Source organism: Ambystoma mexicanum, chromosome 7p (assembly GCF_040938575.1).
Source record: "Ambystoma mexicanum isolate Mex_15411 chromosome 7p, UKY_AmexF1_1, whole genome shotgun sequence".
Classification (NCBI taxonomy): Eukaryota; Metazoa; Chordata; class Amphibia; order Caudata; family Ambystomatidae; genus Ambystoma; species Ambystoma mexicanum.
The window spans coordinates 66121037-66148574 of record NC_090939.1 but is presented as its reverse complement, the minus strand read 5'-3'; the positions used below and the strand labels follow the sequence as shown (position 1 = coordinate 66148574).

At 45.5% G+C, this 27538-nt stretch overlaps 1 protein-coding gene across 2 annotated transcripts in view; it reads left to right on the top strand.

Moving 5' to 3' along the window:
- LOC138525694 (T-cell surface antigen CD2-like) overlaps window positions 1-27538 on the top strand; it is a 186209-nt gene that overhangs the window by 89829 nt on the left and 68842 nt on the right. Inside the window, exon 3 of one of the 2 annotated variants that reach the window (XM_069635785.1) lies at window positions 11105-11359. The exons of the other annotated variant lie outside the window; for it this stretch is intronic. Within the exon in view, the coding sequence (XP_069491886.1) occupies window positions 11105-11359 (255 nt within the window). The remainder of the gene's footprint in view (window positions 1-11104; window positions 11360-27538) is intronic. 2 annotated transcript variants of the gene reach the window in all.

The window sequence follows — 27538 nt, the reverse complement described above, 5'->3', positions numbered from 1 at the left end:
CTGCACAACACCGCTGCCATAGGTACGTAGCGACCTTTCACAACAAAAATGTGAACTGTAGCTGCACACATAGTCGACTAACCTCTTACACACACTCCCTACCTATTTCTCTAATGTACCTCTCTCCATCCATACACACATCTATTAGATGTGGGTGTCTAGCAGGGACTCGGCCAAGTCCTCATAACCGTTAATGGCTATTATGCACACACGCATACTAGCACCTCCTAACTTTCCCAGACTTTGGACTTCCGTCCCCCTGAGGGCGTTCCACTTACAGTGCTTTGGGACCATACCCATGGTGAAAGACGCTATACAAATGATGAAATAAAATGTAATGAAATATGTGTAATGTGATCCTTTTGTGGGCAAGTTTTACACTTTTTTGCACTGTGGTTTGGTGCTCCATGACACTTTGGTTTAGGTCTGCTAAATAAATAAAATAAGTAAATAGGCCTATAAATGTAGAAACACAATATTCTTTCACGTGTGAAGAACAAGAGCACACATACACAGCGCACTCTATGTTGCATATACTGACATGCAAGATTATACAGTACATCAAATGCAACAGCAACACTTTCCCTTATGCTCTCTTGATTCCCCTTACCTTAACATGGGGCGATGGAGTTACCTTTTACCTCTCTCCTAACCGCCCTCTTGTGTGCAAGGGAGGCCACTTCTAAAGTTCCATGAGTGGGGGGGGGGGTGGGCAGGCCAGCCTTTGGTTACATCTTAGATGGCAGAGATGCTACTGGGGTTTATAACACAGGATGGGGCATCCCTGGAAGTGGGCCCCGGCTTTGCATGGAAGTGTTCTGAGTAGAGGATTGTGTGGACAGGCAAAGGTAGGAGATACGAGCCTAGGGTTCCCAAAGGGAAGGTGGCAAGAGAGGTGGTGGGCCAGGTTTCCTGGAATGGATGAATGCTTGAATTAAGGAGGTGAATGCGTAAAAGCTGCAGAATGTAAAGGTCATATTATGCAAGCACGTAACTGGGGGTCACGTTCACCCCGGGAAAGTCTGAATAGACAGTGGCTGGGTAATCCATGTCTGTTTGCAGCAAGGAGCCACTGCTCTTCCATCTAAAAGTACCTTCAACCATGTTCTGTGCTATCCCTAGAAATTCCCAACATAGATACTATCTCTAAATGTTTGTGCACATAAGTGGAACTTGGGCCTGCATTAAAGGAACCTAGCACCTGCAGATGTTGCATTGACATGGTGCAATTAGGGCTTGCATTAAAGGAACCTAGCACCTGCAGATGTTGCATTGACATGGTGCAATTAGGGCTTGCATTAAAGGAACCTAGCACCAGCAGATGTTGCATTGACATAGTGCAATTAGGGCCTACGTTAAAGGAACCTAGCACCTGCAGATGTTTCATTGACATGGTGCAATTAGGGCCTGCGTTGAACGAGCCTAGCACCTGCAAATGTTGCATTGACATAGTGCAATTAAGGCCTGCATTTAATGAACATAGCACCTGCAGATGTTGCATTGACATAATGCAATTAGGGCCTGCATTAAAGGAACCCAGCACCTGCAGATGTAGCATCGACATAGTGCAATTAGGGCCCGCATTAAAGGATCCTAGCACCTGTAGATATTGCATTGACATAGTGCAATTCACGTCTGCATTTAAGGAACTTAGTACCTGTTCCTGTAGACAGTACACTTCCATAGTGTGACTGGGACCTTCATTAAAGGAACCAGGTACCTATAGGCAGTGCACTGCCCTAGTGTGACTGAGGCCTGCATTAAAGGAACTTAGTTCCTATAGATAGTATACCTATGTAGTGTGTCTGGAGACTGCATTAATGGAAGTCAGTACCAACCGACAGTACACTTCACTAGTAACAACAAACAGTAGCCTCCCATAGGGTGACTGGGACCTGCATTAAAGGAACTTAGTACCTATAGACATTACACATCTATGGGTCAACTGGTACCTGCATTAAAGGAACGTAGTACCTATATTCATTACACATCTATGGTGCAACTGGTATCTGCATTAAAGGAACGTAGTACCTATAGACATTACACATCTATGGTGCAACCGGTACCTGCATTAAAGAAATGTGTTATTTTCCAATGGGCAGTGCTTAGTAGTACCTATAGGCAGTGCACTGGCATAGTTTGACTCAGACCTGCATTAAAGGCACTTAGTCCCTATAGACCCTGCACTGGCATAGTGCACCTTACCTTAGGCTTGCTTTAAAGGCTGTAGCCACCGTGTTTAAGGATAAAAGGCATCTTATTTTGGGACAGAGCTGCTATTCTGTCACTCTTCTCAGGCCTTCTACCTTTATGGCTCATTAAATCGCAAGACATAGACCAAATATGATTTACTGGTGAATTTAGAATGGACTTTGTGGCTTTACACAAAAAGTCAGATCTAGTTTTGAACATGATACTGAAAGAGGTTGGCCTATTCCTGGGATTAGGTTATGAGGTCTTCCCATGTAAACAGGAGTTGGCAGGGAGACCCACCATAGACAGTTCTCTGAGTCGCCCTCCCATGTTGTTAACACGCGCTAACAATGTGAGATGCATTGTACCTACAGAGGCTCCCATGAATGTTTCCTTTGCTAAAGCCAAACATTCTCTGATGTTAGGGGATCGAGACTGGTCGTGGGTGTCAGCGGTTGTGGCACAGTCGAATGGTTTGGGGGTTTCAAGAAATCTTTGGTGATATTACATTTAGAATTTTTATCATGGAACAGCAGAGGTCACAAACTTTCTTGAACCACTACAAAGACTCCCCAAAGCTGCCCAAGTATGACGTTTTTGCATTACAAGAAACCTGGTTATAGAATTCCCATGTGGTGGATGGATATTGTATTTTTATGAATAAAGCAAAACAGGGCTCCTCGGGGGGCTCTTTGGACTGCTCCTGGTGGGGGTTAGTATTTAATTTGTTCTGCTTGTAGAAGAGTGGGAGTCATACTCGCGGGATACTTTGACAGTGGAATTGTCCTGGTCCTCAAGGAGTCCTGCAAATGCTGCAGCCATGCTTGTGATTCATATATATTGGAACGTTAAGCTAACCAATGAAGAAGAATTTCTCAATCAACTAAACTCTCTGTTAAATGGGTGGCATTTCAAGTACGGTTCAGAAAGGATGTATGTGATTATTGCGATGGCCGAAAAGACCCCCCGCACCGTGCCCCATATTAATATTATATTCTATACCCCCCCACACATATATATATGGTGTAAGGGGGGTAATAAAAAAAGTCGCCATTTTCGGCCGTCGCAATTGTCAGGTCCACATTTTGGTACGATTCCTTCTGAAAATATAATCCTGATGGCGGATTTAAATTGTTCAATCCCTTCTCTGGGCACAAATAGTAAAGGAATACATGGGCATGATCAAAGATGGCCAGACGCGATGCACAACTGGTCTTTTCACTACCTAAATGGTTATACATCTGATGACAGCCTGTGCGGGTCTACTTGGCGTAGGGAATAAGCACCTTGACTATGGACTACAGGTTTCCATTGGAAAGTCTTCTTCCAGAGATTGAATCGTTTGCAGTGCAACATTGCTCTACAAGCGACCATGGATATTGCGTAGTGAATTTACATACATTTTACAGTGGGGGGACCCATCGAGATTATAACTTCTACACACAAACATCGAATCATGTGCCCAACAATTATATCTGAAATATAATTGGCCCATGAATTCAAGTATGAGTCAATTTGAGGGGTTTGCAAATCCAAAAATGGATTCCATTATTTTAACAATTTGATACAAACTATACCAACGGAGTTATTGACAAATTTTTAGTCAATGAACCTAAAACGTTTTGCTAGTCCCCACCAATTCGATCCAGAAATTAAATATATAAATTAGAAATAAAAAATAGAAAGAAGAACTAAGGGTATAAAAGGAGACTCATATATTTCAGAACACAACACAATTACGCAAACAAAACAACTTAAACAACATTATCATCACTGTCTAAAATGTTGTCGCCTTCCTCTGGATATTGAAGGTAGCCAAAGTAGCAATTGCTAACAAATTCGACCCTTGCATATTTTGGAAATGCATAAATAGAACTGTCATTAATAACGGCCCTTAAGTTTGGACTAGAAAATTATATTTCTACAGAGAGAAGTTTGTTCCAACCTAGTACCACTATCACAAATTTCATTGACAAGTACTTTTAAATGACAGGATATAGCCCAGCTGACAAATAAAGCATTGGACGGTCTACCTAATTTTCTATGAAGAAAGATCCACTGCTTTGGCCAAGCATTCTCTTCAAACCGTACAATTTCATCCCACAATCACGGAGGGCGTGTTATGTGGTGCCCATCTTTAAAAAGAGGTATGTTAATGCGCCTGTGCACTACTGCACAATTGCCCTATTAGACCATCCTCTAAGATATTTGCCTCTTTACTATCAGAGGAGAGCGCTAGCTGGGCTGCATCAAGTGATAAACAAACAAAATACTGAATGGGTTTCTGCAAATATTGTGGCAATACATTAAACAGGCTTATTATTCATCCCCAACAACGACCGGCCTGGGAAAAATATCACTTTTTATGTTGTTTGTTGATCTTGCAAGCTCCTTCGACCTATTAGATCGATCTAGACTTTGAAACAAATTCTATAGATACGCCATCTTGGGGGGGAATATTAAGACTGTTGATGGAATTACATACTCACATCTCTGTACAAATTAGACTTGATAGCAATGGGAGGTTGAATGCTCCAGTAGATGTGTTCCTAGGACTTCGGCTGGGAAGCATTTTGGCACCCTGTCAATCCTTTCCCCCTAAAATAGATTCTGCTAGGATACCTACGCTGTTATATGCTAATGATATTGTCCTGTTCAATACGACATATATCAGACTTCAAAGATCACTAAAGGTATTACATCAGTATCTGGAGATAAATAATCTTAAATGCAATTTTGGGAAATCACCTATTTTGGCAAATCACCATGTTAGGGCAGATTGTAACTGGTATGGAATATAGAGGAATCTCGTCAAAAAACAACAAGCAGTTTAATATATGTGGGATTTCAAAGAACAGCGTCAGGCTTTGTTGAAATAGGGGCAGCATCAGAGCAAGTGCCTCCCCTGCCTCACACTAAGAGCAGGTACAGCACAGGAAGCAACATTGAAAGCTTTGATCACACACTGGACAGGTACATCATGTACAGCAGCACTGCAAGCTACTATCACACCTTGTACGGGTACAGCACGGATAGCAGAAGTGTCAGCTGTGGGTGCAGACCCCTAATTACCTCATCCCAAAGGAATGAGTGCACATTTTGTACATAAAGCAAGTTTATTGTACAATCGTCCTCGGAGCAGTTAGATGGTGTTTTGGAACCAAACTAACCCAAGTCTGATCGAACCACATCAGTTGACACACTATATACGATCCCGTTTACCATCTTCATCAAAAGGCCCAAGTGGTGTACTTTTTGAGCTCACTGGTCTTGGTTACTTCTGGATGACGATGAACTGGTAGTTATCGTTCTCATGATTCGTGGTAAAGGTACGCTCATGGTTTAATAGACTCGTGTGTTACTCATTCGTATTCATCATGCAAATCAGCAGATGTTTGCTTCCAAATGTATTAATTGCATTTCCACTTGCTGTTACATCCTGGCTGTAGCACTTCCTTGCACCCTCAACTCAATTAAAAATATGCATCAAAGAGAGCAAAAAAAAATAACGTTTGTGCTTCAAAATCTAAATTTTTAGTAACAAAAGTCCCATTCCATGCTGCAGTATTCTGAATGGGGGCTCTGTCTTTCTCAAAAAGATGCCAAGGCCCTAAGCCCTCCTCTGCGGCCTTCTGTGTGTAGGCACAGTGATCAGGGAGGCACTAGTGTAGTGCACTGAAGCCAAGATGGAGTCTGGGGTCTCATTGCTCAGCCCTTCCAGAGGAGAGGCGGCATCATCCTCGATTGTCCCCTGTCAGGCCAAGAGGACATGTTGGGGGTTGCCTTGCATGGTGGTAAATGAAAATGGTGGTAGTGGGGGTGAATATGTGATTACAGGGGGTGCAAGTGAGCAGGGAGTTTATGGAATTGAAAAGGGTGAGCAGATGGGAAGGGAAGGTCAGTAGATTGGTGTTCCCACACTATTTTCTTGCTCCTCTTTTGTTCTGGGTTAGTACTATTTTTTTATAGCTCAATTATCACATACATGTTGAATAAAAGGTATAGAAATGTTATTCATAGGGCGTGATTAATTGTCGTCCGCCTCTCGGTTTCTGTTGTGAGGTCTGCAGTGAACAGGTTTTGTTTGTCATGATGTGGCAAAGGCTGTTTAGCTCATGGGGCAAGGGGAGAGTGGATTGCCGGTGAGAGGGATGGGGGACTGAAGGGAGATGAATAAACGAGTGAATTGAAGGTGAAAGGTGTCGGGGTCTTATGGAAGGACATGAAGGAGCGGTTGGACCAGGAGAGCAAAAGATTATGGAATGGGTACAGTGGAGCATGTGATTTTGGAAGGGGTGAGCAGATGGAATGGAAGAGCATATTTCAAACTTGAACAAATTGAGTGATCCTGGGCAAATTACTTTGTCAGCAAATCCAGGTTTTATTTATTTATTTGCATTTATAAAGCACACATTGGCCCTGGGGCATCATGGCGCTGTTACAGAGTACTCAACTTGGAAAACAGGCATAGCAATGAACAGGGGAGACAGTATATGGAAACAGGCACAGGAGTACAGAGAATGGCAGTAAGCGTATGTTGTGCTGTTACTGAGGTTACAGTTGAACAGTGTCTCTGTACATGTTGGTTGGCTCTAGCAAAACAGTATGGTTTTCAACATTTTGTGGAAGGCAGTATAGGATCTTTCGTTTCTTAGAGTTGTGGGCAATGCATTCCAATTTTGGGGGCTAGGTGTTGAAAGCTTGAACCTCCAGCTTTGGTTCTTTTGAAGGCAGGCACGTAGATCTGGTTAGTCAGGTGAGATCTAATGGGTCTGTTGGATGGGTTGATGGTGATTTTTTCTGATAGGTTAGGTGGGGCATCGGAAGAGAGGCATCTGTGTGTGATGGCCAGTGTTTTGAAGAGTATGCATTCTTTTACCAGTAGCCCGTGTGCATCTTTCCTGGCCTGTGAGATGTGTTCCCTTTTGGGAATACTCGGAGCTGCCCTAAGGGCATTGGTCTGTGTGACGTGAAGTTTGTTGAGGTTTTTTGCCGAGGTGCCCAGTTTAGTACCTACTGTGGCTCTGGCAATGGATAGTCAATTTTTGGTAGAGAGGAAAGGCTTGATTGCATTGATCACCTTGGTGGTGAGTGCGGCGGAGGAAGCTATGGCATTGACTGGGTGTGTCATGGACAGAGATGCGTCAAGGTACACTCCTAGGGTTTTTACAGCTGCTGAGACTGTGATGGTGGAGTTGTCTATAGTAAAGGTTTTGTATTGTGGTGGGAACTTGTTGAGCGTTTCCATAGTGCCTACTATGAGGATATCTGTTTTGTCCCCATTTAAGCAAAGGCCGTTGGCCGCCATCCAAGTCTGAATAGCTGAGTACATTTTGGTTAGTGCCGCAGCGTCTTGTTCGTATATGACAGTTAGAGGGAGTAATACCAGATTGTCGTCAGCATAACTGGTATAGGCTATGTCACGACAGTCCAGATAATTAAAGAGCGGCAGGGTAAAGATATTGTACAGCGTGGGGGCAGTGCATGAGCCCTGCGGGATGCCTCATTAGATGGTGGTGGGGGAGGCGCATGCTGAGTCTGAGAAGACTTTAATGATTCTTCCATTAAGGAATGAGGCCACCCAGGCGATTGCTTCCGGTGAGAAGTGGGCCTCGTTTTTTAGGTGCATACCTAGGATATCATGGTTGACAAGGTCAAAGGCAGCAGACAGATCTAAGAGGAGAAGTGCCTGTTTGCCTTTGTCCACCATGATGTCACTGAGTTGTATTTTAAGATCGAGTAAGGCGGACTCTGTCCCATGTCCTGGACGGAAGCCTGAATGTCTTTTGCCTAGGATGTGGTTTTCTTCTAGATATTACTGGATTTGCGTGTAGGCAACTTTGTCCAGTACCTTAAGCAAAAAAGAGACAGTGATAATGGGCCTGTATTTATTGGCAATTTCTGGGTCCAGTGTGTTTTTTTTAGAAGGGGGTGCACCCATGCTGCTTCAGGCTATCTGGAATAGTGTTAGAGTTGAAAGAGGCGTTACTGAAAGACTTGAGAAATGGGGCAAGTGTTTCTGCACAATCTTTGACTAGCTTGGCTGGGCAGGCATCTCCTTTACAGTTGGAGGGCCTAATTTACTTGACAACCTCCATTACTTCAAGTTCAGTGATTTCCCTGAATTTGAAAGGGGTTATTGGGTCCTTAGCGACCACTCGTTCTGCGCTTGAGGCGATCACCTGCTCTACGTTAGAGGTTCTTCTAATATGCTGCGTGGGATTCTTGTGGTGCTCCTGAATTTTCTTTTGCAGGAGTTCAATTTTGTTTAGTTGGCCAGTTTGTATAGTATAAGAAAAGAGGGTCAGTGGTGCACACCTAGTAATAGTAGGTAAAGACTTCAAATAGTAAATCACAATCCAGCAATGCTGGTTCAAGAATGTTCAGGTGCGGGGGAGGAACAAAGGTCTTGGCACAAAGCCTAAATCAGTAAAGAGAAGTGAAAGAGGACCCAAAGGTGGGACCCTCCCGTCCCCTGCACACTAATTACAGATGTCACAAAGGGCGTTCAAACATGTAGACATAACAATGATGTGTAAACTGAAAACATAGCAATTTATTTGGCATCGAGAAAAAATGTGCCTAGAGGCACTTCCAATTGCAAAGAATAATTTGTAACATATAACATTTTAAAACTGCGAAGAAGCAACAAATGATGCAAACAGAGATGTCCAATTGTGAAGTGGCCGACGCGTTTCGAGGAGTCCCTCTTCATAAGAAGGGCCTAATTGGACTGTTTTCAACAATTCAAGGAAACAGAAGGAAAAAAATACATTTCAATGTCAGTAGAACACTCTCCCAGCAATATAAATCGCAAGATGCTAGGACGGTGGCAAAGAGCAGAGTACTTAAGCCAGGGTATAGTGAAAAGAAGGACCCGATATGTTAAAGTTGCCCACCATGTGCTCATAAACAAACATATTCAGAAAGAGTGAGTTGGGTTTGGTCCACCTGTAGGGAGGAGTACACAGTATTGCGTGAGGGAAGTTGAACTGGTCGGAGAGATTTAAAAGAGTAGTTGAGTCTAAGTTTGTATAGTATTACACCATTTTTGATCTTTGACGATATCTTGGGATTTGGTGGCTGGGATGGACAGTTCTTTAAAAATTGCAAAGAGTTCTTTAGATTCGGAAGAGGCGTTTGCAATTCTGTCGTTGTAGCATGCAGATATGGCTGCGACTACTGCCTTCTTGTATTGTATGGCAAGTGTTTTGTATGATGATAGTGTAGCTGCATTAGGGGAGCTTAGCCATTTTTTCAGCGCTTTGCGTTTTTGGGTGCGGACTACTTTTAGTTCTGTAGAGAACCAGGAGTTAGAATGTTTCACATTTTTGGCTTTTAGGTGCCGAGGATGTGTCCAGCCAAAGCCCTACCCCTAAACTACTCCAGTAGTAGAAAAAACAACTTAAAAAACACAGAGCAATTTTCCATAATTTTCATTATTACCCATTGACTACCCCCACCCTTAACTTGGCTCCAATGTTCCAACTACCTGTCTTAAATATGCTTTGCTGCTGATAATAGTGACCCATGCAGTCGGCTGTTCCTTATGACGAAACCACAGACCTGCCACATTGGACCCTAATCCTACCCCACCAGTCTGTTATAACCTAAGCCCCTCCTGGGCTCGTACCAAAGTCACATGTACAGTGACACGTGATGCGCGCGTCACTGAGTTAATGAAAGGCGCGCACGTCCGCCGGTGCGCCGGTTAATCACGACCATCGCTCCGTGAGTGTTGTGCATGTGGGCTCTCTGATTGATTCCAGGCCCCGGCATTGCCGGAGCACGTGACATCACAACACAGTCCTCAGCTAATGGGACACCCATATGGCAGACTGATTAGTTACATCCTTGGAGTGGTTTCAGAGTCAGGCCATGAGGGCAGTGGAGAATGTCACCTATTACGAGAGGGCAGGCAGTGCATTTTAGTCATTTGTCTGCTTTTGCCTGCCTTCCTGCCCTAGCAGTCGCACCTCAGTAGCGGACCATGGTACTTTCCAGATGTGTTTTTGGTCAGCAGACGCCTCCAGCAATTCATCCTTTTTGTTGTTATTTAAGCGCGCCACCGGAGGGTGATCACATGTTCTTATTGTTTAAAAGGGGCAAGCGGTTTCTCGCTCGTTAGTTGCAGCCCAACTCCCTGTGTGTCTGAGAGTGTGTTTCCAAAGGTGCACCATGTGCGTTGGCCCAGACAGGCCGTCCTGCCTCCCAGGGCACTCTCATCATGATGGGGCCGGACTGGCCGGCCCCATAGCACTTTTGACCCCTCTGGGTGTGGAGTGTTACACTATGGGCCTCATGATAGGTTTGCCGGTCCGGAAACAAGGGTGCCAGTAAGCTCACCGGCACCCTTGTTCCCGGACCGGCATACTAGGTGTTTGCCTGACGGAGCCGCTGTGCCCGACAGGTGTGACCCTGCTGGGCTGCGGTCGTGGTAGACAAACCCGTTTCAGAAACACCGGCTCTGTTAGCAACGGTGCCAGTGTTTCCGTGTCCACACTCCCATAGAGTCCTCTGCGACTCTATGGGAATGGGGATCTACAAATTTACTGGCACCTGAATTCCCATCCGCCGGACTCATAATGAAGCGGTGGCACCGGGAAGTCAGGTGCTGCTAAATGTTTACGGGTCCGGCGGCAACCTGCCAGTAGCACCGGCAGGGTTACCGCCGGACCCGTAATGAGGCCTGTAGTCATCCTTTGCACTGTATCAAACCTCAGTCTTTACAGGTCAGCTTTTGCTCCCGCTGTATATTGCTTTATTCTTCTACAATATTGGTTGGTTTTGAAGATTCTTTAAATAAAATATGCCATTTTTGTAGCTTTGGTATATTGTGGGCAGGCAATGGTAGCCGTGACATGGCTTCCTGGTGCCTCGTTTTCAGATATCTCCCTTGTCTCCCTTGCAGAAGCACTCCCTCAACAAGCCGTCATCAACCATACTTGTGGAGAGGATTGGATGGCGATTACTTGCCTGGTGGGGCATGGCAGAGTGGAAACATTCCAGGTGACGGTGGATGGGACAACGGTGTCTGGCGACCACAATAATACAACCTTTACCGCTTCCATCTCAATAGAGCTGGGCACGGAAGTCACACTGACGTGTGTCGGGACAAACAAAGTCAGCAAAGCAAGCCAGGAAGTCGTCATCGCTTGCCCTAAAGGTATGGGATCTTGCTTCACCGAGACACCATGACCACCGCATCAAAAATGTTGCCAATGAAAAAGATACTTCATATCCATACAACCTCCAGTCTGTGCCGGGCAGATATCTTTCTCATAGGAAGACTACATTGTGTGCCAATGACAAACCGTCAGGGCACCAATTCTCTGTTCTACTGTATTTATTGCAGGAATAAATTGATGATTGGTTCTCATTTTGACTACAGATGACGTACATGGGCAATTATACAGGGACAGAGGCTGTCCGCGAGTGAGGTGCCTTTATAACAGAATAAGGATATCTGAGTTTGAGTCTGATAATGGGACTTAAAACCTGGCTTGTGGATTAGAGAACAGAAACAAAGCACAGACACTGCTGGCCTAGTGCCATGGTAGATGTTAATATGCATGGACATGTATTTACAAATGGGCTCTAGTGGCACAGGGTGGACAGGTCATCAGTTGGGTTTTGGGTGAAGGGGATCCCCTTGTTTGGTCAGAAGGTGGAGCTTAAGTCTAGTCTTCAACTGTTTGACGGATGAGATGGCTTCGAAAGGGCTATCCAATGCAAGGGGCAAATAGGGAGATTGAGGAGAAGAGGGAGAAGGCAAATTGGTTAACGAGGGAGGAGCAACGGAGGGTACGAGAGGGAGTTTGCATGATAATGCAGTCATGATGGGTTTAAAGACAAGGAGTGGGAATTTAAAGGGACAGGGATTGTTCAATGAGTGTCATCCAGCATGGATGCCATGGGTGGAGGTTGGGGAGGCTCGAGGTAAGTTGTAAGGGGTGAGCGTAGTAAAGTGCAGGACTTTTATAAATGAGGTGAAAGAGTGGAGGGGGGCACCAGGGAGTAGGCTAGGGAAGTAATCAAGTTTGCTGAGCAAGAGGAGAGATTAGCATTATGGCTAAATGGTGGGGACTTAGGCAATTTGTTTGAACATTTTTGATCGAATGAATCATTTGATCATTTTTACATGTGGGAATTGAGCTTCTGGGCACTTTGCCTGCATACTTTTGAAAAAACTGAACATGGAGAGCAGTCCGGCATTTTTGGGATTCAGAGGTGCAGGGGTGTTCCCAGCTAATCTAACATTCGAGGATGGGGACCTAAAAAGCAGGTAAGTAGGGGAGGGGGTTGGAGGTGGTGTACGCTCTGTGTATCAGGTGCATTATGTAAAGTGACTCGCTTCATTGTAGGATCTGGGTTGATTGCTCGTGTTATTCCCTTCTTTAATATGCTTGTTTAAAAGGTTGGCCCAAGCAATTATATTGCGGTCAGTTTACTGCAAACAAATCTAACACGAACAATCAACCCACATCCAAATGTTGCTCGATATGGGACAAATGTTTCTACTTTGAGAAGGATGACTTACGCAACCATAGCAGTGGGCGTATTTAAATTGCGTCCAGGATCGATATCAAAGAGGACCCCAAGGTTGTGAGCTTTGTGTGAAGGGGTGAGTATGACCTGGGGGAACAAGATAGCAGAGGTGAGTGGGATTAGCATTGGAGGCGGGGAGTCATGTGCTTTCCATTTTGGATGAGTTCAGAATCAGACAGTGCAGTGCCATCCAGTGGTGGCTGTCTGTATGGCTGCCTGTCAGGGTTTGATCGATGCGGCTGTCTATAAGGCAGCCTGTGAGGGTATGATAGATATGGTTTGATAGATGCGGCTGCCTGTAAGGCACCCTGTGAGGGTTTGATAGATGCGGCTGCCTGTAAGGCACCCTGTGAGGGTTTGATCGATGCGGCTGTCTGTAAGGCAGCCTGTCAGGGTTTGATCAATGCAGCTGTCTGTAAGGCAGCCTGTGAGGGCTTGATCGATGCGGCTGCCTGTAAGGCACCCTGTGAAGGTATGATAGATGTGGTTGCCTGTATGGCATCCTGTGAGGGTTTGATAGATGCGGCTGCCTGTAAGGCACACTGTGAGGGTTTGATCGATGCGGCTGCCTGTATGGCAGCCTGTGAGGGTTTGATCGATGCGGCTGTCTATAAGGCAGCCTGTGAGGGTTTGATCGATGCGGCTGTCTGTAAGGCAGCCTGTCAGGGTTTGATCGATGCGGCTGTCTGTAAGGCACCCTGTGAGGGTTTGATAGATGCGGCTGCCTGTAAGGCACCCTGTGAGGGTTTGATCGATGCCAGGTGGAAGGAGGGAAAGGAGGAGGACACAGAGATCTGGGTGTGGTGGGCAAAGAGATGATAGTGAAAGCCAGAGGAGAAGAGGTTGCCCAAAGACGTGGTCTAGTGTATGAAAAAGGATGTCATCCTAACTTATTAAAAAAGACATTTGCTAATCTAGCATTTTGGACTCTTACTGCTGTTGAAATAATGTTTAAGGTTTTGATACATACCAGCAGAGCGCGTCAGGCCAGTCATCTATTTTTTATGTTCTAATTTGTTCGGGTGCTTCTGGGTGCGCCCACTTGACTTTGGCCACGCAGCTGGCCACTCACACATAATTTAGCGACAATAGCGCACTCACAAGTGTCCTACGCATTCCCACGTATTTTTTGCGACATAATATAGATGTACAGATTGGGAAAGCCTCCCTTCATGGTGTGGGGGGCCAAATCAAGTGTACAGGTACACATAGGTAAGATGCAACATAATATGGATGCACAGATTGGGGAAGCCTCCCTATATGATGTGGGGGGCTACATCAGATGTACAGGTACAAATAGGTAGGAAACTGCATAGTATGGCTGCAGAGATTAAGAAAGCCTCACATCATGGTGCAGGGCTACATCAAGTGTACAGGTACAAATAGGTAGGATGCAACATAATATAGAGGCACCGATTGGGAGAGCCTCACCTCATGGTGTGGGGGGGCTACATCAGATGTACAGGTACAAATAGGTAAGATGCGACATAATATAGATGCACAGATTGGGAAAGCCTCCCTTCATGGTGTGGGGGGGGCTACATCAAGTGTAAAGGTACAAATACGTAAGATGCAACATAATATAGATGCACATATTGGGAAAGCCTCCCTTCATGGTGTGGGGGGCTACATCAAGTGTAAAGGTACAAATACGTAAGATGCGACATAATATAGATGCACAGATTGGGAAAAACTCACCTCATGGTGTGGGGGCTACATCAGATGTACAGGTACAAATACGTAACATGCAACATAATATAGATGCACAGATTGGGAAAGCCTCACCTCATGGTGTGGGGGGGCTACATCAAATGTACAGGTACAAATACGTAAGATGCAACATAATATAGATGCACATATTGGGAAAGCCTCCCTTCATGGTGTGGGGGGCTACATCAAGTGTAAAGGTACAAATACGTAAGATGCAACATAATATAGATGCGCAGATTGGGAAAGCCTCACTTTATGGTGTGGGGCTACATCAGATGTACAGGTACAAATAGGTAAGATGCAACATAATATAGATGCACATATTGGGAAAGCCTCCCTTCATGGTGTGGGGGGCTACATCAAGTGTAAAGGTACAAATACGTAAGATGCGACATAATATAGATGCACAGATTGGGAAAGCCTCACCTCATGGTGTGGGGGGGCTACATCAAATGTACAGGTACAAATACGTAAGATGCAACATAATATAGATGCACATATTGGGAAAGCCTCACCTCATGGTGTGGGGGGGCTACATCAAATGTACAGGTACAAATACGTAAGATGCAACATAATATAGATGCACATATTGGGAAAGCCTCCCTTCATGGTGTGGGGGGCTACATCAAGTGTAAAGGTACAAATACGTAAGATGCAACATAATATAGATGCGCAGATTGGGAAAGCCTCACTTTATGGTGTGGGGCTACATCAGATGTACAGGTACAAATAGGTAAGATGCAACATAATATAGATGCACATATTGGGAAAGCCTCCCTTCATGGTGTGGGGGGCTACATCAAGTGTAAAGGTACAAATACGTAAGATGCGACATAATATAGATGCACAGATTGGGAAAGCCTCACCTCATGGTGTGGGGGGGCTACATCAAATGTACAGGTACAAATACGTAAGATGCAACATAATATAGATGCACATATTGGGAAAGCCTCACCTCATGGTGTGGGGGGGCTACATCAAATGTACAGGTACAAATACGTAAGATGCAACATAATATAGATGCACATATTGGGAAAGCCTCCCTTCATGGTGTGGGGGGCTACATCAAGTGTAAAGGTACAAATACGTAAGATGCAACATAATATAGATGCGCAGATTGGGAAAGCCTCACTTTATGGTGTGGGGCTACATCAGATGTACAGGTACAAATAGGTAAGATGCAACATAATATAGATGCCCAGATTGGGAAAGCATCACCTCATGGTGTGGGGGGGCTACATCAAGAGTACAGGTGCAAATAGGTAAGATGCAACATAATATAGAGGCACAGATTGGGAGAGCCTCATGGTGTGGGGGCTACATCAGATGTACAGGTTCAAATAGGTAAGATGCAACATAATATAAGACTAGATAAGTGATGGGAAGGCAAGATTAGGGATAATGTTAATAAACGCTGTACCAAGGTCAGTGGATGTATACCCGGGTCCATAGAACAATTATAACATGCGACAACCAGGTATAAGCACACAGACTTGCAAAGCCACGTCTCATGGTGCGAGGGGCTGCATCAGGAATACAGGTGCGCAGGAGACAGTCAGGGAGGCACGCAATCTGGTAAAGGTTGCAGAGGTGGTGGGCGATTACATACACTGCAAAATGGCAACGGTTAGGTCAGGTACAGCGGCGCTACAGTGTGAGGCGCCAGATGGTGATGGCAGAGTGAGTCATGGGAGGGTAAAAGGTCATACAGAAGTCACATGGAGACGCGTGAATGATTACAGCAGTGCAGGCATGCATTGTGTTCCTACTAGCATACTTCAGAGCTCCGACATGTTCACAAGCATGGAGGGATACGGTGTGTGGAAGTTAGGAGATAGGAGCAAAGATGAGAGAGTGAAGCTGGTTGTAGGAATAAGGTTGCAGAGTGTGTTTCACAAGCAGAGATAAGTGAGCAGCCAGGTGAACAGGGGGGCGCGCTGATAACCGGCAGAACCGAGAGATCATACAGGATATGTTCCTTGGTTTTTATGTAATGCACCAGCTGGGAAGGCAACAGTACGGCTCAGTGGGCCTACCTCTCCCAGGTGTACAGGTAAGGAGGTGGTCGGCGGCGTGCAGGGACCTTCTATGTCATAAGGGATTTTCCCATCGACGATGTTTGGTGCCTTGGGGGGACTCAAAGCACCTTCCCGCAGTAGGGTGGGTAAAAAAAGGTGTCAACGGTGGGGGTGGAGGGATGTCCTCAGGGAGTCGGCACAAGGATGTAGTGGGGTTTAGCCCTGGACGATTGTGGTGGCGTAATGCCAGTGCAGATTGTAAGAGGTAAGTGGGAGGTGGTGGCAGCATACATCGCAGCTAGTCGGGCAGGGCGGCAAGAGGTTTATGAAGAGGGGCAGTAGCGCCTCTTACCTGGGTATGAAGTGCGACAGGAGGACTGCTTACACTGCTAGCTTGCAGGGTATAAGGCAGGGCTGGCAGCTGTAACATCACAATCAGGATTTATAACTACTTCTACAGCTTTAAATATCTTTTGAGGAAATGAATTCCCCAAAGCCAGATTATATATTTTGGTAAACCAGATGTCATTAAGATTGTCAATAAAACAAAATAGTGCTAAAAACAGGGAACATAAACCACAGCAGGAATTACATTACTAACTCGTGTATTCATCCCTCCCATAACGACACTGTACCCTCGAAGTACTTAGGATGAAACGTTGAGTCAATGCCAACACTATCATTATTATTGCATTTACTGAGTGTGGATCTAGCTCTGGGAAGCAACAGAGCGCTTTACAATCATAGTGGGAAGAACACAGCGAGGGAGGGAGGGAGAGAAAAAGGGAGTAGGGAGCTCACTGGGGAAGGCCAGGGTGGGCAGTTGGCAGCAAGGGCTCTACAAGCAACCAGGGGAGGAGACAGTGGGCAGCAGATCACTGAGTCTCAGGTACGGTGCGGAGAGCAGGGTGTGTGGAACTAGGTGTTAGGGAGGAGCCATTCCTCGCGGACTTTCCTCGCAGCCTATCGGCCAGCAGCTTCGAATACTGCATTCTTACTTAAATGGTTAAAAGCCTTTTTCTGTGATATTGTACTAATGCTTTTATGTTGGAAACCAAAATAAAGCTTCGATTGATTGATTGATTGATTTAGAATTATTCTGCAATCTCTAATATTCCTTTAACAAAATTCCAGTTATGTCGGACCTTAAACTTTGGTTCAACTAGGAGTCCAGCAAAAATGCACAAGATTTCTCCCATGAAATGACGTCACTCGGGTTCATGCTAAGGGTCGTGCAACCCACCCACAAGAAGGCCACGTGCTGCCTGTGAATCTTCCAATGCCTCATGAGCAGTGCATTGCCTCCCTATTCACCTCAATTCTGATCTGACGATCTACCAGCTTGAATCACAACTTGTCCACAAAGAGAAGACCCACAAACAATCCTTCTCTTGTCATGCACACACCCTCTGGAACTCGATCCCAGTGTCGGCTCAGAATGCCTCCACAATTCCACAATTTCGCAAATCTCTCAAAACATGGCCTTTTTAACAACACCCGACAAAGGACTAATCCCAATGGATGCACAAACCGCAACTCACCGAACTGCGCTACTGTTAAAAGCTGCCAGCCTAAACGCTAACTACCCACACTCTGTACAGTGATCTGCTGCTCTCAGGTAGTTATGCACTTTAAGCAATAAAATAAAAATATAAATACTGAATTCCAGGGAAGTCATTGTGCCATCCCGGCTACTCCACTGCACAAGGAACCAATCCTAGTGAAGCCATTCCTTGCTGGCCACATTCACTGCAGTCTGTCAACAGAGGGTGTGTGCTCTAATAAGACTCACTGTTCCCGGGGATTGACAGCACATATCCATCTTCTTCCACCCACCATAGGAAACCCAAACCAACAATAACACTTTCCAAACAATGGTTCAACGTGACCTATCCCTGTTGAAAATGGGAAGCTGGAATGTATGAAGAAAATGCTGATGTTGTAGCTACAAAGGGGATGCTTTGGCCTGACAAAAACATGCTAATAGCTACCAGATACCCACCCTGTGGAGTCAGGTGAAATATTATACCAATTGCGTTTTGGAAGACACAATGAAGTCAAAGGGACCTTTCAAAATCTCATAATATGTTTCCAACCCTGCCCTAAATATGGCTGACAAGAGCCCCTCCCAAGACATGGCTAACACATTAGCCACCTCATTAAGTAACAAATTAAGAACTATACGCTCAGCAGCCTAGTGCCAAACAAATTCTCGGTTCCTGCCCATTGGTACACGTCTAGTCCTGGAATTCCTTTGAGCGAAATATTACTGATCGTGGCTTCAGTGGTCAAGGTCCTTCAACTTGTTGACTGGCTTGACCTTCCATAGTCATTAAAGATCAAATCCGCTCACTGATACCCCACCCCCATCAATAACTATAAAAAATCTAATGTTGACCTTACACAACACATCAAATTTAGACATTTCTAAAACCTACCTTTCTTGGCTACTGGAAATACTGAATTTCAGCGAATCTCATGGCCTTTCCATCAACAACAATCTTGTTTTATGACAAATAGAAGTACAGAAACCATGTTTCTAAACATCAAAGAAAAAGACTGAGAACCACCATACAGTTGAGATCCTTGTAGACTTATTGGCAATCTTTGACACAATAGATCATGTAATCCCAATTGAATGATTGGGTCACTCAATGGGTATGGGCGGCCTGACTCTTATCTGCATCAAATTGTTTCTTAAGAGCTTAGGAACTCAGGTTGAACTGGGCCAGTTCTTATTAGCCATATCTGTTGCCCTCTTGGAGAGGCCCCCAAGCTTCATCTCGTCTCCCTGGCTTTTTAATGCCTATTTTTAACCCTAAAGGATTTGTCTTAGAGAAATTCACTGAGTTCTTTCAGTTCTACACAGAAGTCAAAACCATGTGTTCTCAATGGAAGCAATGGTCCAAGTTCATCTACACACATTGCTGACTGCCTTGCAACTACGCAAAATAGGATGACCCCCGTCTCTGCTTCAATCCATGCACAACTAAGATAATGAAATGTGTCCCTACTCCACCGGTCCACATTGCAGTTATTTGACCCAAGCGCTTGGGCAACCCAAAGACCCAACTAACAAAGACAATAATTCAGGCATCCTGTCTCATGGAAATATCTACTTTACTTGCAAAATCAATGCATTCACAAGGCGCTTGCATGTATTTAGATGCCACATTTTGAGCGGAATCGGCCCATTCCTGCCCATGGGCCACAACGTGGAATTGATCCACGCCCTTGTTGAGCAAATGAGATTATTACAACAGTCTCTACCTGGCCCTCCTCCAAATTCCCATCAAACAAGTGCAATCACTTCAAAACAGAATGACCAAACTTATGTTTGGTGCAAAAACCAGGGCCTTGTCACTCTGGTTCTGAAGTTCCCTGAATTAAAGTTAAATGGAGAAGCAGATACAACTGAAAACTCAATGCACAAATGCTCTGGAAGACAGGTCCCCAAAGCCCTATCCCTATTACCACATTGGGAGACTAATCGTGTCATCATCTGCCCGGGGACTGGTAAAGGTTTATACCAACAAGTCATGAATCTGGACAAGTCACTTACCTACTCATGGTGCGAAACTCTGGAAATAACTACCAGAGGAACCTAAAGAATAACACAATATTCAAAGATACAAGAAAGCAATGAAAATTCAACTTATGAAACAATCATTCCAGGAAAAGGCTCTAGCCACCATCTACCTCCATCATGGAGATGCTCTTGCTTGTGTAGTTCGACAGAGTTGCTCGTACCTGTGAAATCTGTTCACTAGTACCAGGAAAATGATTCCTACGGAACATCATGTCATGTCTAGACTTGACTATTGCAACGCCTTATACTCAGGTGCCAACAAGTCGGTCACTGACAAACTCCAGAGATTGCAAAATAACGCTCTTAGAGCAGCTCTGAACATCCCACGCAGAGAACATATCTCCAAACATCGGATTGAAGCCCATTGGTTAAAGATAAAGGACAGAATCCTTCTTAAAACTATCTCCCTCACTTCTAAATGCCTCAACAATCAAGCACCCCCCTACCTAGCGGAAAGAATAGACTGGAGACCCTCTAACCGACTGACGAGATCTGCCAATACCTTCCTACTGGAAGTCCCCAGATTCAAACTTACCACAGCGGGCGGTGCAAGTTTCCCAGTTAGAGCTGCACAATCATGGAACACACTCCCACCCGACCTTAGATGCCCTTTACCCTACACAAGATTCAGTTCCTACGCTCTCAAATGGCTGCACAACAACGACATGCAACGTCCCTCACCCTAGTGGTAACGGCACAACCTGTTATAATGCTGCTCTCTTTGCGTCTAAACTTGATATTCTATATGCATTGTATCACCTACTGTAACCAACCACTGTTTTTCTGTAACAGCCTGTGTCAGGCTTTGTAACTAAGTTTCGAGCCCTCTTGTACTGCTGCGCCCAGATGCCCACGGGCTCGGAGCGCATTACCAAATAAATAAACAAACAAACAAACAAACATGTCTCCTGAATTGACTACCCTTTGGCTCCGTTGGGCAATTATTACATCTTTGAAGTTGGGGAGGGTTCACAAATTCATTCCACATTGAAACCCCAAGTCAAGCATGCCCGGCGGTCTGTAGTCTGTCCTTGCATTGACCCAACTGCTATGAACTAGGCACCTGCAACAAAGTCCAGATATTAATTTGCACAGATGGTGCACCATCGATCGACCCAGCATCTGTGGCCCTCATCCATCACTCCAAAGACGAATGCCCCCACCCGCAGAACCGAACTCCGGGAAAGCCACCTAGCCTATGGGAGTCATCGGCCTTCACCTCCAAACAGGCACTTTCTAACTGAACTCTCAACATTCAGCACACCCTGCCTATTCAAGTGTGAGCTCTCATACTCCTTTTCAGCCATCAGACAACTGCCATGCACAGTCTCATCCACCAATCACACTCTTCATTGATACTGCCTGTCACATGCCAACCAGTGTGATTCTAAACTAGCTTCGGCCAACATACTCTTGTCTGTCGACAATTATTGTAAACTTTATGTGACCTTGACCAATGCAGGACCGCTTTGAAACACATACTCCTTCGGCAATAATACATGGTGCACACCTTTCATTGTGGTGACACAGCATTAATAACCAACCATCCAAATTCATGGATGTAACCGATGTGTCACGTAGGGTGTTGGAAGTCAACTATGTTGGTGTGGAATAAATAAAAAAAATCAATCCACAGGCACAGTTCATAGTGGTGAGCAGCAATGTTCGATGAGGCATAAATTACACTATCGGTTCATAGCCACAGATGGTAGTGGAGGTCGGCCATGATGCTTGAGGCGTGACCTACAATATCATTTCCTAATCACAGATTGTGGAAGAGACCAGCCATGTTGGTTTGTTGAGCAAATCATTGCAGACTAGTGTGAAAGCCTGTGTACACGGGCCAACATTTTCAGAGTGTTAACTCATTTTTATTTATATTTCCTACGGCAACAGTTCCCTCTAGCGTTGAACGCAGGCGAAGCGGGCAGTCTCTACTCCTCATAAGTGCATCGGACAAACTGACATCTGGCCTTTTATTCTATTCTATGATGATGGCTGTGATGGCCAAACATGTTTGTTATGGAGCAAATTGCAATTCCAATTCCTAGTTGCAGATGGTGATGTAGATTAGCTATGCTGAGAGAGGAGTAACTCACTTTACCAGTTCCAGGTCGTAGAGGGTGGTGAAGATTAGCTATACAGAGAGAGGAGTAACTCCCTTCACCAGTTCCAAGTTGCAGAGGGTGGTGAAGATTAGCTATGCTGAGAGAGGAGCAACTCACTTTACCAGTTCCAAGTTGCAGAGGGTGGTGAAGATTAGCTATGCTGAGAGAGGAGCAACTCACTTTACCAGTTCCAAGTTGCAGAGGGTGGTGAAGATTAGCTATGCTGAGAGAGGAGCAACTCACTTTACCAGTTCCAAGTTGCAGAGGGTGGTGAAGATTAGCTATGCTGAGAGAGGAGCAACTCACTTTACCAGTTCCAGGTCGTAGAGGGTGGTGAAGATTAGCTATGCTGAGAGAGGAGTAACTCCCTTCACCATTTCCAAGTTGCAGAGGCTGGTGAAGATTAGCTATGCTGAGAGAGGAGTAACTCACTTTACCAGTTCCAGGTCGTAGAGGGTGGTGAAGATTAGCTATGCTGAGAGAGGAGCAACTCACTTTACCAGTTCCAAGTTGCAGAGGGTGGTGAAGATTAGCTATACTGAGAGAGGAGTAACTCACTTTACCAGTTCCAAGTTGCAGAGGGTGGTGAAGATTAGCTATGCTGAGAGAGGAGCAACTCACTTTACCAGTTCCAAGTTGCAGAGGGTGGTGAAGATTAGCTATGCTGAGAGAGGAGCAACTCACTTTACCAGTTCCAGGTCGTAGAGGGTGGTGAAGATTAGCTATGCTGAGAGAGGAGTAACTCCCTTCACCATTTCCAAGTTGCAGAGGCTGGTGAAGATTAGCTATGCTGAGAGAGGAGTAACTCACTTTACCAGTTCCAGGTCGTAGAGGGTGGTGAAGATTAGCTATGCTGAGAGAGGAGTAACTCCCTTCACCATTTCCAAGTTGCAGAGGCTGGTGAAGATTAGCTATGCTGAGAGAGGAGTAACTCACTTTACCAGTTCCATGTCACAGAGGGTGGTGAAGATTAGCTATGCTGAGAGAGGAGTAACTCACTTTACCAGTTCCAGGTCGTAGAGGGTGGTGAAGATTAGCTATGCTGAGAGAGGAGTAACTCCCTTCACCATTTCCAAGTTGCAGAGGCTGGTGAAGATTAGCTATGCTGAGAGAGGAGTAACTCACTTTACCAGTTCCATGTCACAGAGGGTGGTGAAGATTAGCTATGCTGAGAGAGGAGTAACTCACTTTACCAGTTCCAGGTCGTAGAGGGTGGTGAAGATTAGCTATACTGAGAAAGGAGTAACTCATTTCACCAGTTCCAAGTCGCAGAGGCTGGTGAAGATTAGCTATGCTGAGAGAGGAGTAACTCACTTTACCAGTTCCAGGTCGTAGAGGGTGGTGAAGATTAGCGATGCTGAGAGAGGAGTAACTCCCTTCACCATTTCCAAGTTGCAGAGGCTGGTGAAGATTAGCTATGCTGAGAGAGGAGTAACTCACTTTACCAGTTCCATGTCACAGAGGGTGGTGAAGATTAGCTATGCTGAGAGAGGAGTAACTCACTTTACCAGTTCCAGGTCGTAGAGGGTGGTGAAGATTAGCTATACTGAGAAAGGAGTAACTCATTTCACCAGTTCCAAGTCGCAGAGGCTGGTGAAGATTAGCTATGCTGAGAGAGGAGAAACTCACTTTACCAGTTCCAGGTCGTAGAGGGTGGTGAAGATTAGCTATGCTGAGAGAGGAGTAACTCACTTTACCAGTTCCAGGTCGTAGAGGGTGGAGAAGATTAGCTATGCTGAGAGAGGAGTAACTCACTCCAGGTCGTAGAGGGTGGTGAAGATTAGCTATGCTGAGAGAGGAGTAACTCCCTTCACCAGTTCCAAGTCGCAGAGGCTGGTGAAGATTAGCTATGCTGAGAGAGGAGTAACTCACTTTACCAGTTCCAGGTCGTAGAGGGTGGTGAAGTATAGCTATGCTGAGAGAGGAGTAACTCACTTTACCAGTTCCAAGTCGCAGAGGGTGGTGAAGATTAGCTATGCTGAGAGAGGAGTAACTCCCTTCACTAGTTCCAGGTCGCAGAGGGTGGTGAAGATTAGCTATGCTGAGAAAGGAGTAACTCACTTTACCAGTTCCAAGTCGCAGAGGCTGGTGAAGATTAGCTATGCTGAGAGAGGAGTAACTCACTTTACCAGTTCCAGGTCGTGGAGGGTGGTGAAGATTAGCTATGCTGAGAAAGGAGTAACTCATTTCACCAGTTCCAAGTCGCAGAGGCTGGTGAAGATTAGCTATGCTGAGAGAGGAGTAACTCACTTTACCAGTTCCAAGTCGCAGAGGCTGGTGAAGATTAGCTATGCTGGAAGAGGAGTAACTCCCTTCACCATTTCCAAGTCGCAGAGGCTGGTGAAGATTAGCTATGCTGAGAAAGGAGTAACTCATTTCACCAGTTCCAAGTCGCAGAGGCTGGTGAAGATTAGCTATGCTGGGAGAGGAGTAACTCCCTTCACCATTTCCAAGTCGCAGAGGCTGGTGAAGATTAGCTATGCTGAGAAAGGAGTAACTCATTTTACCAGTTCCAAGTCGCAGAGAGTGGTGAAGATTAGCTATGCTGAGAAAGGAGTAACTCACTTTACCAGTTCCAAGTCACAGAGGGTGGTGAAGATTAGCTAGGCTGAGAGAGGAGTAACACACTTTACTAGTCCAGGTTGCAGAGGGTGGTGAAGATTAGCTACGCCGAGGGAGGAGAGACTCACTTTACCAGTTCCAAGTCGCAGAGGGTGGTGAAGGTTAGCTATGCTGAGAGAGTACTAACTCACTTTACCAGTTCCAAGTTGCAGAGGGTGGTGAAGATTAGCTATGCTGAGAGAGGAGTAACTCACTTTACCAGTTCCAGGTCGTAGAGGGTGGTGAAGATTAGCTATGCTGAGAGAGGAGTAACTCCCTTCACCAGTTCCAAGTCGCAGAGGCTGGTGAAGATTAGCTATGCGGAGAGGGGAGTAACTCACTTTACCAGTTCCAAGTCGCAGAGGGTGGTGAAGATTAGCTATGCTGGGAGAGGAGTAACTCCCTTCACTATTTCCAAGTCGCAGAGGGTGGTGAAGATTAGCTATGCTGGGAGAGGAGTAACTCCCTTCACCATTTCCAAGTCGCAGAGGCTGGTGAAGATTAGCTATGCTGAGAGAGGAGTAACTCACTTTACCAGTTCCAAGTCACAGAGGGTGGTGAAGATTAGCTATGCTGAGAAAGGAGTAACTCCCTTCACCATTTCCAAGTCGCAGAGGGTGGTGAAGATTAGCTATGCTAGGAGAGGAGTAACTCCCTTCACCATTTCCAAGTCGCAGAGGGTGGTGAAGATTAGCTATGCTGGGAGAGGAGTAACTCCCTTCACCATTTCCAGGTCGCAGAGGCTGGCGAAGATTAGCTATGCTGAGAGAGGAGTAACTCCCTTTAACAGTTCCAAGTCAGAGAGGGTGGTGAAGATTAGCTATGCTGAGAAAGGAGTAACTCATTTCACCAGTTCCAAGTCGCAGAGGCTGGTGAAGATTAGCTATGCTGGGAGAGGAGTAACTCCCTTCACCATTTCCAAGTCGCAGAGGCTGGTGAAGATTAGCTATGCTGAGAAAGGAGTAACTCATTTTACCAGTTCCAAGTTGCAGAGGGTGGTGAAGATTAGCTATGCTGAGAAAGGAGTAACTCACTTTACCAGTTCCAAGTCACAGAGGGTGGTGAAGGTTAGCTATGCTGAGAGAGTACTAACTCACTTTACCAGTTCCAAGTTGCAGAGGGTGGTGAAGATTAGCTATGCTGAGAGAGGAGTAACTCACTTTACCAGTTCCAGGTCGTAGAGGGTGGTAAAGATTAGCTATGCTGAGAGAGGAGTAACTCCCTTCACCAGTTCCAAGTCGCAGAGGCTGGTGAAGATTAGCTATGCTGAGAGAGGAGTAACACACTTTACTAGTTCCAGGTTGCAGAGGGTGGTGAAGATTAGCTACGCCGAGGGAGGAGAGACTCACTTTACCAGTTCCAAGTCGCAGAGGGTGGTGAAGGTTAGCTATGCTGAGAGAGTACTAACTCACTTTACCAGTTCCAAGTTGCAGAGGGTGGTGAAGATTAGCTATGCTGAGAGAGGAGTAACTCACTTTACCAGTTCCAGGTCGTAGAGGGTGGTAAAGATTAGCTATGCTGAGAGAGGAGTAACTCCCTTCACCAGTTCCAAGTCGCAGAGGCTGGTGAAGATTAGCTATGCGGAGAGAGGAGTAACTCACTTCACCAGTTCCAAGTCGCAGAGGGTGGTGAAGATTAGCTATGCTGGGAGAGGAGTAACTCCCTTCACCATTTCCAAGTCGCAGAGGGTGGTGAAGATTAGCTATGCTGGGAGAGGAGTAACTCCCTTCACCATTTCCAAGTCGCAGAGGCTGGTGAAGATTAGCTATGCTGAGAGAGGAGTAACTCACTTTACCAGTTCCAAGTCACAGAGGGTGGTGAAGATTAGCTATGCTGAGAAAGGAGTAACTCCCTTCACCATTTCCAAGTCGCAGAGGGTGGTGAAGATTAGCTATGCTGGGAGAGGAGTAACTCCCTTCACCATTTCCAAGTCGCAGAGGGTGGTGAAGATTAGCTATGCTGGGAGAGGAGTAACTCCCTTCACCATTTCCAAGTCGCAGAGGCTGGTGAAGATTAGCTATGCTGAGAGAGGAGTAACTCCCTTTAACAGTTCCATGTCAGAGAGGGTGGTGAAGATTAGCTATGCTGAGAAAGGAGTAACTAACTTTACCAGTTCCAAGTCGCAGAGGGTGGTGAATATTAGCTTCGCCGAGGGAGGAGAGACTCACTTTACTAGTTCCAAGTGGCAGAGGGTGGTGGAGATTGCTGACGCTACTAGCGGAGTACATCCCATCACCAGATGATGGTGAAGGTTAGCCATGCTAGTGGTTAAGCAAGTTACATTGCTATTCCTAGTGGCGATGATGGCGATGGAAATCAAATATGATAGTAGTTGAGTAAATTACATTACACATTCCTAGACACAGAGGGTGGTGATGGTCAACCATGCCTAATGCAGAGTAAATGACATTACTAGTTCCTAGACATGGGTGGTGGTGGACAACCATGTTGATTGCAGAGTAAATTACATTACCAGTTCTTAGACACTGATAGTGGTCGTGGCCCGCCATGCTGATTGCAGAGTAAATTACATTACCTGTTCCTAGACATGGGTGGTGGTCAACCGTACTGATTGTAGAGTAAATTACATTACCAGTTCTTAGATACTCGTGGTTGTCTTGGACAGTCATGCAGATTGCAGTGTAAATTACATTACTAGTGCCTAAACACGGGTGATGGTGATGGTCAACTATGCTTATTGCAGTGTAAATTACATTCCCAGTTTTTAGACACTGATGGTTGTCGTGGTCAACCATGCTGATTGCAGTGTA